The sequence below is a fragment of the Oncorhynchus masou genome, unplaced genomic scaffold, assembly GCF_036934945.1.
Source record: "Oncorhynchus masou masou isolate Uvic2021 unplaced genomic scaffold, UVic_Omas_1.1 unplaced_scaffold_545, whole genome shotgun sequence".
Classification (NCBI taxonomy): Eukaryota; Metazoa; Chordata; class Actinopteri; order Salmoniformes; family Salmonidae; genus Oncorhynchus; species Oncorhynchus masou.
In genome coordinates, this window is record NW_027011865.1 from 160295 (window position 1) to 171500 (window position 11206).

Here is an 11206-nt window from a genome sequence, read left to right on the forward strand (position 1 = left end):
TATACACTGAGTGTACAAAACATTGGTAGCACCGTCCTAATATTAAATTGCACCCGTTTTTTCCCCCGCAGAATAGCCTCAATTCGTCGGCCCATAGACTCTACAAGGGGCGGCAGGGTAGCCTAGTGTTGGACTAGTAACCGGAAGGTTGCAAGTTCAAACCCCCGAGCTGACAAGGTACAAATCTGTCGTTCTGCCCCTGAACAGGCAGTTAACCCACTGTTCCTAGGCCGTCATTGAAAATAAGAATTTGTTCTGCACTGACTTGCCTAGTTAAATAAAGGTCAAAAAAATAAACAAGGTGTCGAAAGCGTTCCACAGGAATGCTGGTCCATGTTGACTCCAATGCTTCCACAGTTGTGTCATGGTATCTGGATGTCCCTTGGGTGGTGGACCATTCTTGATTGAAACTGTCTGGATGTCCTTTGGGTGGTAGACACGGGAAACTGTTGAGTGTATAAAAAAAACAGCTGCGTTGCTGTTCTTGACACACAAACCGGTGCGACTGGCATCTACTACCATACCATGTTGAAACGCACTGAAACACATTCCATGTCTCGAGGCTTAAACATCCTTATTTAACCTGTCTTCTCCTGGTGACATCAGAAAGGGTTCATAGCTTTCAACTGGACTTACCTGGTTAGTCATGGAATGAGCAGGTATTCGTGATGTTTTATAAACGTAGTGTATTTTGATCGGCTTTCTCATCAGAACATGTCTTCTCTGTGGATCTGCGCCGTTTCTGAGAGAAAAAAACATAGGTTCTACCGAGATTTGAACTCGGATCGCAGGATTCAGAGTCCTGAGTGCTAACCATTACACCATAGAACCCCGTGCTCCAACTTCTTTCATATTATGTATATAACTGTTATCTATGTAATGAGAATACCACTGCACTGTAGTGATTAATTTATGTGGCGGACTACTACTTCACTGGTGCATTTCTATTTGAAGTGTCTGCAATTCTTTTCGTAGCAATGAATATCGGCCGTTGGTTTGCTTTTTTGTTGCTCCCCCTCCCATAGCTAGCAACGTCACAACACAATCCCGGAAGTGTCAGTCTGAAAACAGACCCGTCGCCGTTAGTTAGCTGAGTGTTTCAAAATCTATTTGTTAAATCGTCGCATTTTAAACAGTTTATACAAACGAAATATTCCTATTTATCTTTTAGAAAATGGGAACCAGAGATGATGAATACGATTATCTGTTTAAAGGTAACATTACAGCATGATCCTCGATATCAAAGCCAGCTAGGTAGCTAACGTTAGCTAGGCAGCTGTTTAGCTAACGTTAACAGTGAAACCTTTTAATTTGTGTCTGTGAAGTATGATATAGGTGTGTGAATAGCTCTGATACATTATTTGTTTTATAAACGAAAACTACATATTGATGATAAATTATAAACATAAATTGTGAAGCAGTTGGATTGCAACGTTAGGTACCCAAACGCATAACGTTAATAGGTTAGCAGCTGTTTCTAAACAATGCTGACTTTTGTATGATTAAGTGAGGTCGGGGTGTTTCCCGAGATAGCTAGATTGCTAGATTAGCTAGCCAGCTGGTTATGTTAGCTACATGCAACGAACATTGGTTATTATCTAGCTACATTCATCCGTAGATAAATAATGTGATGTTATAATCTCCCTTTCCTGTTTTTTTTTCTTTGCTGTTTAATCTAAATTTTTACATATGTCACGTGTTGTGGCTATCTGTTTTGTTGTTTTCTATTTCAAGTTGGTTTAACATAAAAAGCATAAGACTAAGAATTAACGTTAGCTACACACCACTGTGGATGTTTGACAGTGTCACTGTAAAAGTGAATTGGTGATGGTCAGATATTTTATGTGATGGCATCTTGTAGCTACACGTGATTTAACTATGTCATATCCCTATGTAATTGCTACACATTGACCTTCTGGCAGGGCCTGATTAATGCAGGAGCTTACATGGGTTGAAGCCCTGGGGGCCAAAACCGTAGGGGCCCTTGAGGCAGAGAAAAATTGAAGTGTGTGTGTGTGTAATCCGGCCCTGACCTTTGGGGTCAATAAAGATTTTATTCCATTGAATTCATCAGCCATTAATTTTGTGTTCCAGTGGTTTTGATAGGAGACTCGGGTGTTGGCAAGAGCAACCTGCTCTCTCGTTTCACCCGGAATGAGTTTAACCTGGAAAGTAAGAGCACCATTGGAGTGGAGTTTGCCACCCGCAGTATCCAGGTGGATGGGAAAACGGTGAAGGCTCAGATCTGGGACACGGCAGGACAGGAGCGCTACCGGGCTATCACCTCGGCGTGAGTATGCTGTAGGGTAAAGTTGCCCCTAGATGCTGATCTGGGGTCAGTTTATCATTTTTCCCACAAATGGTTAATGTTAGGATTGGGGAAGGTCAGCTGATCCAGAGTTTACAATAGGAAGATTTGGAGCTGGACAAGTGACTGGGAATAATTTTATTTATTGAACCTTTGAGAAATTTACCGGTCATCTATATGTAATATATTCCATTTAGCAGACTCCACTTACAGTCATGTAATATATTCCATTTAGCAGACTCCACTTACAGTCATGTAATATATTCCATTTAGCAGACTCACTTAGTCATGTAATATATTCCATTTAGCAGACTCCACTTACAGTCATGTAATATATTCCATTTAGCAGACTCCACTTACAGTCATGTAATATATTCCATTTATCAGACCCACTTAGTCATGTAGTATATTCCATTTAGCAAACGCCACTTAGTCATCTAATATATTCCATTTAGCAGAGGCCACTTACATTTACATTTAACTTATGGGTGGTCCTGGGAATCGAACCCACGACCCTGGCATTGCCATGCTCTACCAACGGAGCTACAAAGGACCGTCTGCATTGGGTGCGTATAAGCCATTAGGCCGTCCGCCAATGCAGCCAGCGCCATCAATAAACGAGGGATGTTGGTCAAATGAGCCTCATTTACATGTCCTTTAAAACAGCCTATAACTAATTACATGAGACTATTCCTTGTGTTTCCATGTGTCCTATATGCACAACTTCATAGCCTACTGTTTTATTGTTTTTTTTTTACTTTCCAAAAACATTAATTGTCCATTTCACAGTTCAGCTGTCTGAGATTTGTGCACTGAATGCATCAGACCGTTGCGTCAGGCCGTTGCGTCAGACCGTTGCGTCAGACCGTTGCGTCAGACCGTTGCGTTAGACCGTTGCGTTAGACAGTTGCATGCATCAGGGCGTTGCATTAGGCCGTTGCATGCATCAGGGTGTTGCATCAGGTCGTTGCATGCATCAGGGCGTTACATTAGGCCGGTGCATGCATCAGGGTGATGCATTAGGCTGGTGCATGCATCAGGGCGTTGCATCAGGTCGTTGCATGCATCAGGGCGTTACATTAGGCCGTTGCATGCATCAGGGCGTTACATTAGGCCGTTGCATGCATCAGGGTGTTGCATTAGGCTGGTGCATGCATCAGGGTGTTGCATTAGGCTGGTGCATGCATCAGGGTGTTACATTAGGCTGGTGCATGCATCAGGGCGTTACATTAGGCCGTTGCATGCATCAGGGTGTTGCATTAGGCTGGTGCATGCATCAGGGTGTTACATTAGGCCGTTGCATGCATCAGGGTGTTGCATTAGGCTGGTGCATGCATCAGGGCGTTACATTAGGCCGTTGCATGCATCAGGGTGTTACATTAGGCTGGTGCATGCATCAGGGCGTTATATTAGGCCGTTGCATGCATCAGGGTGTTACATTAGGCTGGTGCATGCATCAGGGCGTTACATTAGGCTGGTGCATGCATCAGGGTGTTACATTAGGCTGGTGCATGCATCAGGGTGTTACATTAGGCTGGTGCATGCATCAGGGCGTTACATTAGGCCGTTGCATGCATCAGGGTGTTACATTAGGCTGGTGCATGCATCAGGACGTTATATTAGGCCGTTGCATGCATCAGGGTGTTGCATTAGGCCGTTGCATGCATCAGGGCGTTACATTAGGCTGGTGCATGCATCAGGGCGTTACATTAGGCCGTTGCATGCATCAGGGTGTTACATTAGGCTGGTGCATGCATCAGGGTGTTGCATTAGGCCGTTGCATGCATCAGGGTGTTACATTAGGCTGGTGCATGCATCAGGGCGTTACATTAGGCCGTTGCATGCATCAGAGCGTTACATTAGGCTGGTGCATGCATCAGGGCGTTACATTAGGCCGTTGCATGCATCAGTGCGTTACATTAGGCTGGTGCATGCATCAGGGCGTTACATTAGGCTGGTGCATGCATCAGGGCGTTACATTAGGCCGTTGCATGCATCAGGGTATTACATTAGGCTGGTGCATGCATCAGGGCGTTACATTAGGCTGGTGCATGCATCAGGGCGTTACATTAGGCCGTTGCATGCATCAGGGCGTTACATTAGGCTGGTGCATGCATCAGGGCGTTACATTAGGCCGTTGCATGCATCAGGGTGTTACATTAGGCTGGTGCATGCATCAGGGTGTTGCATTAGGCTGGTGCATGCATCAGGGCGGTGCATTAGGCTGGTGCATGCATCAGGCCATTTCGTCAGGCCGTTGCGTTAGGCCGTTGCATGCATCAGGGCGGTGCATGCATCAGGGCGTTGCATCAGGGTGTTGCATTAGGGTGTTGCATTAGGCCATTGCATGCATTAGGGCATTGCATTAGGCCATTGCATGCATTAGGGCATTGCATTAGGGCATTGCATTTATTAGGCCATTGCATTAGGGCATTGCATTAGGGCATTGCATTAGGGCGTTGCATTAGGCCATTGCATGCATTAGGGCATTGCATTAGGCCATTGCATGCATTAGGGCATTGCATTAGGGCATTGCATTTATTAGGCCATTGCATTAGGGCATTGCATTAGGGCGTTGCATTAGGGCGTTGCATCAGGGCGTTGCATTAGGGCATTGCATTAGGGCGTTGCATTAGGCCATTAGGGCATTGCATTAGGGCGTTGCATTAGGGCATTGCATCAGGGCGTTGCATCAGGGCGTTGCATCAGGGCGTTGCATTAGGGCGTTGCATTAGGGCGTTGCATCAGGGCGTTGCATTAGGCCATTAGGGCGTTGCATCAGGGCGTTGCATTAGTGCATTGCATTAGGGCGTTGCATTAGGCCATTAGGGCGTTGCATTAGGCCATTAGGGCATTGCATTAGGGCGTTGCATTAGGGCATTGCATTAGGGCGTTGCATTAGGCCATTAGGGCATTGCATTAGGGCGTTGCATTAGGGCGTTGCATTAGGGCATTGCATTAGGGCGTTGCATTAGGCCATTAGGGCATTGCATTAGGGCGTTGCATTAGGGCATTGCATCAGGGCGTTGCATCAGGGCGTTGCATCAGGGCGTTGCATTAGGGCGTTGCATTAGGGCGTTGCATTAGTGCGTTGCATCAGGGCGTTGCATTAGGGCGTTGCATTAGGCCATTAGGGCGTTGCATTAGGCCATTAGGGCATTGCATCAGGGCATTGCATTAGGCCATTAGGGCATTGCATCAGGGCATTGCATTAGGCCATTAGGGCATTGCATTAGGCCATTAGGGCATTGCATTAGGGCGTTGCATTAGGCCATTAGGGCATTGCATTAGGGCGTTGCATTAGGGCATTAGGGCATTGCATTAGGCCATTAGGGCATTGCATCAGGGCATTGCATTAGGCCATTAGGGCATTGCATTAGGCCATTAGGGCATTGCATTAGGGCGTTGCATTAGGCCATTAGGGCATTGCATTAGGCCATTAGGGCATTGCATTAGGGCGTTGCATTAGGCCATTAGGGCATTGCATTAGGCCATTAGGGCATTGCATTAGGGCGTTGCATTAGGCCATTAGGGCATTGCATCAGGGCATTGCATTAGGCCATTAGGGCATTGAATTAGGTCATTAGTGCATTGTATTAGGGCGTTGCATTAGGGCATTGCATTAGGCCATTAGGGCATTGCATCAGGGCATTGCATTAGGCCATTAGGGCATTGCATTAGGGCGTTGCATTAGGCCATTGCATTAGGGCGTTGCATTAGGCCATTAGGGCGTTGCATTAGGCCATTAGGGCGTTGCATTAGGCCATTAGGGCATTGCATTAGGCCATTAGGGCATTGCATTAGGCCATTAGTGCATTGCATTAGGGCGTTGCATTAGGCCATTAGGGCATTGCATTAGGGCGTTGCATTAGGCCATTAGGGCATTGCATTAGGTCATTAGGGCATTGCATTAGGGCGTTGCATTAGGCCATTAGGGCATTGCATTAGGCCATTAGGGCATTGCATTAGGGCGTTGCATTAGGCCATTAGGGCATTGCATTAGGGCGTTGCATTAGGCCATTAGGGCATTGCATTAGGGCATTGCATTAGGCCATTAGGGCATTGCATTAGGGCATTGCATTAGGCCATTAGGGCATTGCATTAGGGCGTTGCATTAGGCCATTAGGGCATTGCATTAGGCCATTAGGGCATTGCATTAGGGCATTAGTGCATTGTATTAGGGCGTTGCATTAGGGCATTGCATTAGGCCATTAGGGCATTGCATCAGGGCATTGCATTAGGCCATTAGGGCATTGCATTAGGCCATTAGGGCATTGCATTAGGGCATTGCATTAGGCCATTAGGGCATTGCATTAGGGCATTGCATTAGGCCATTAGGGCATTGCATTAGGGCGTTGCATTAGGCCATTAGGGCATTGCATTAGGCCATTAGGGCATTGCATTAGGCCATTAGGGCATTGCATTAGGGCATTGCATTAGGGCATTGCATTAGGGCATTGCATTAGGCCATTAGGGCATTGCATTAGGGCGTTGCATTAGGCCATTAGGGCATTGCATTAGGCCATTAGGGCATTGCATTAGGGCATTAGTGCATTGTATTAGGGCGTTGCATTAGGGCATTAGTGCATTGCATTAGGGCGTTGCATTAGGGCATTAGTGCATTGCATTAGGGCATTGCATTAGGCCATTAGGGCATTGCATTAGGGCATTGCATTAGGCCATTAGGGCATTGCATTAGGGCGTTGCATTAGGCCATTAGGGCATTGCATTAGGCCATTAGGGCATTGCATTAGGGCATTAGTGCATTGTATTAGGGCGTTGCATTAGGCCATTAGGGCATTGCATCAGGGCATTGCATTAGGCCATTAGGGCATTACATTAGGCCATTAGGGCATTGCATTAGGGCGTTGCATTAGGGCATTGCATTAGGGCATTGCATTAGGCCATTAGGGCATTGCATCAGGGCATTGCATTAGGCCATTAGGGCATTGCATTAGGCCATTAGGCCATTGCATTAGGGCGTTGCATTAGGCCATTAGGGCATTGCATTAGGCCATTAGGGCATTGCATTAGGGCATTGCATTAGGCCATTAGGGCATTGCATTAGGGCATTGCATTAGGCCATTAGGGCATTGCATTAGGGCGTTGCATTAGGCCATTAGGGCATTGCATTAGGCCATTAGGGCATTGCATTAGGGCGTTGCATTAGGCCATTAGGGCATTGCATTAGGCCATTAGGGCATTGCATTAGGGCGTTGCATTAGGGCATTGCATCACGCCATCAGGCCATTGCATCAGGCCATTAGGGCATTGCATCAGGGCGTTGCATCAGGGCATTGCATTAGGGCGTTGCATTAGGACATTGCATTAGGCCATTGCATCAGGCCATCAGGCCATCAGGCCATTGCATCGGGCCATTAGGGCATTGCATCAGGCCATTGCATCAGGCCATTGCATCAGGCCATTAGGGCATTGCATCAGGCCATTGCATCAGGCCATTAGGGCATTGCATCAGGCCATCAGGCCGTTGCATCAGGCCGTTGCATCAGGCCGTTGCATCAGGCCGTTGCATCAGGCCGTTGCATCAGGCCGTTGCATCAGGCCGTTGCATCAGGCCGTTGCATTAGGCCACTGCATTACGGCATTGCATTGGGCCATTGGGGCATTGCATGCTGTCTATTTACCACCACAATCTGATACTGGCACTCAACCAGCTGTATAAAGCCATAATCTAGAAGTGGTGATCCTAGTGGCCGGTGATTTCAATTAAGGAAAACTGAAATCAATTTGAACCATTTCTACCATCATGTGACCTTGTGCAGCTGGAGGTGAAGAATCTCTACAGGGCCTTCGGAAAGTATTCACACCCCTTGACTTTTTCCACATGTTGTTGTGTTACAGCCTGAATTTAAAATGGATTCAATTGAGATGTTTTTGTTACTGGTCTACACACAAAACCCCATAATGTCAAAGTGGAATAAGGTTTTTAGAACATTTGACAAATTAATAAAGAACATTTAAGTTGAAATGTCTTGAGTCAATAAGTATTCGACCCCTTTGTTATAGCAAAGCCTAAATATGTTACGATTAAACACATTTTTACTCAAGTCTCATTAGTTGCATGGATTCACTCTGTGCAATGATTGAGTTTAACATTAATTTCTGAATGACCACATCATCTCAAGACTCACAGCTGTAATCGCTGCCAAAGATGATTCTAACATGTACTGACTCAGGAGTGTGAATACTTATTTAAATTAGATATTTCTGTATTTCATTTTCAATTACATTTGCAAAAAAATTCTACAAACATGTTTTCACTTTGTCATTATTGGGGTGTGTAGATGGGTGAGAAAAAAAACACATACATTTTTTAACCTCTATTTAACCAGGCAAGTCAGTTAAGAACAAATTCTTATTTACAATGACGGCCTGGGAACAGTGGGTCAACTGCCTGTTCAGGGGCAGAACGACAGATTTGTACCTTGTCAGCTCGGGGGTTTGAACTTGCAACCTTCCGGTTACTAGTCCAACGCTCTAACCACTAGGCTACCCTGCCGCCCCGTAACCAACAAAATATGGAATAAGTCAATGGGTATGAATACCTTCTGTATGTGTGTATGTATGAATTAATGTATGTATGTATGAATGAATGTATGTATGTATGAATTTATGAATGTATGAATGAATGTATGTATGTATGAATTTATGAATGTATGTATGAATGAATTAATGTATGTATGAATATAGAGTCTAGACCGGGGTACTGTAAAGCTCATTGAGGGTCTAGACCGGGGTACTGTAAAGCTCATTGAGGGTCTAGACCGGGGTACTGTAAAGCTCATTGGAGGTTTAGACCGGGGTACTGTAAAGCTCATTGGAGGTTTAGACCGGGGTACTGTAAAGCTCATTGGAGGTTTAGACCGGGGTACTGTAAAGCTCATTGGAGGTTTAGACCGGGGTACTGTAAAGTTCATTGGGGGTCTAGACCAGGGTACTGTAAAGCTCTCTGAGAGTCTAGACCGGGGTACTGTAAAGCTCATTGGAGGTTTAGACCGGGGTACTGTAAAGCTCATTGGGGGTCTAGACCGGGGTACTGTAAAGCTCATTGGAGGTTTAGACCGGGGTACTGTAAAGCTCATTGGAGGTTTAGACCGGGGTACTGTAAAGCTCATTGGAGGTTTAGACCGGGGTACTGTAAAGCTCATTGAGGGTCTAGACCGGGGTACTGTAAAGCTCTCTGGGGGTCTAGACCGGGGTACTGTAAAGTTCATTGGGGGTCTAGACCGGGGTACTGTAAAGCCCATTGAGGGTCTAGACCGGGGTACTGTAAAGTTCATTGGGGGTCTAGACCGGGGTACTGTAAAGCCCATTGAGGGTCTAAAATGGACCTCTTTTTCCACTGTTGATGATGTCATGGTGCAGGTACTACAGAGGCGCGGTGGGGGCCCTGCTGGTCTATGACATCGCCAAGCACCTGACCTATGAAAATGTGGAGCGGTGGTTGAAAGAGCTGCGGGACCACGCAGACACCAACATCGTCATCATGCTGGTTGGCAACAAGAGTGACCTGCGTCACCTCCGAGCCGTGCCCACCGACGAGGCTCGGGCGTTCGCAGGTTAGAGATGCCACCGAAAAAGCTACATACATTTCTGTTTTTTGTTGTTGTACTTTCCTTCATTGATGATGCTGCAGTCTCACAAAAATGTAGGTTTTAATGTCACTTTTGATGCTTGCATTCCTTCCTGTGGAATGTTCCATTACGGGTACAGTCTCTAACTTAGGGAGTTGTTTGTTCCAGAACGGGTACAGTCTCTAAATTAGGGAGTTGTTTGTTCCAGAACGGGTACAGTCTCTAAATTAGGGAGTTGTTTGTTCCAGAACGGGTACAGTCTCTAACTTAAGGAGTTGTTTGTTCCATAACGGGTACAGTCTCTAACTTAGGGAGTTGTTTGTTCCAGAACGGGTACAGTCTCTAAATTAGGGAGTTGTTTGTTCCAGAACGGGTACAGTCTCTAACTTAAGGAGTTGTTTGTTCCATAACGGGTACAGTCTCTAACTTAGGGAGTTGTTTGTTTCCTAACGGGTACAGTCTCTAACTTAGGGAGTTGTTTGTTTCATAACGGGTACAGTCTCTAACTTAGGGAGTTGTTTGTTCCAGAACGGGTACAGTCTCTAACTTAAGGAGTTGTTTGTTCCATAACGGGTACAGTCTCTAACTTAGGGAGTTGTTTGTTTCCCTTCAGAGAAAAACGGTTTGTCTTTCCTTGAGACGTCAGCCCTGGATTCCACCAACGTTGAAACGGCTTTCCAGACCATTCTGACAGGTGTGTGTGTGTGTGTGTGTGTGTGTGTGTGTGTGTGTGTGTGTGTGTGTGTGTGTGTTGTCACACCTGTTGATTTGATCTGCTATCTTGGCAAGACAGACTGGATATGACCTAATCATCTCTCCCTCTCTTCTCCCCTCCATCAGAAATCTATCGAATCGTCTCTCAGAAGCAGATGTCAGAGCGTCAGGAGAGCGACATGTCTCCTAGCAACAATGTGGTCAACATCCAGGTGCAGCCCACTGAGAACAAACCAAAGATGCAGTGCTGTCAGAACATCTAGCCCCGCCCATGTTACCACTACACCTCTACCCCCTTATATACCCTATACCCCCACCTCTTCCCCCTTATATACCCTGTACCCCCACCTCTACCCCTTATATACCCTGTAGCCCCACCTCTACCCACTCATATACCCTGTACCCCCACCTCTACCCCCTAACCCATCATATACCCTGTACCCCACTTCTACCGCTCATATGCACTCTACCCCCTAACCCCTCATATACCCTGTACCCCCACCTCTACCCCCTAACCCCTCATATACCCTGTACCCCCACCATATACCCTGTACCCCCACCTAGCCCCTCATATACCCTGTACCCCACC

The 11206-nt window shown here is 46.3% G+C and overlaps 1 protein-coding gene and 1 non-coding gene across 2 annotated transcripts; one reads left to right on the plus strand and one right to left on the minus strand.

Annotated features, from left to right (window-relative positions):
• Nucleotides 1-759: 759 nt before the first annotated feature.
• Nucleotides 760-831, minus strand: trnaq-cug (transfer RNA glutamine (anticodon CUG)). Its single transcript has one exon. It is a non-coding gene; the product is annotated as a tRNA-Gln (tRNA).
• A 216-nt stretch (nucleotides 832-1047) lies between these two features.
• LOC135536015 (ras-related protein Rab-11A) lies at nucleotides 1048-10968 on the plus strand. The gene is made up of 5 exons (XM_064962410.1): nucleotides 1048-1214; nucleotides 2095-2290; nucleotides 9695-9888; nucleotides 10517-10597; nucleotides 10744-10968. The coding sequence occupies exons 1-5, from the start codon at nucleotides 1175-1177 to the stop codon at nucleotides 10878-10880; spliced, it is 648 nt and encodes a 215-aa protein (XP_064818482.1). The 5' UTR covers nucleotides 1048-1174; the 3' UTR covers nucleotides 10881-10968.
• Nucleotides 10969-11206: the final 238 nt, after the last annotated feature.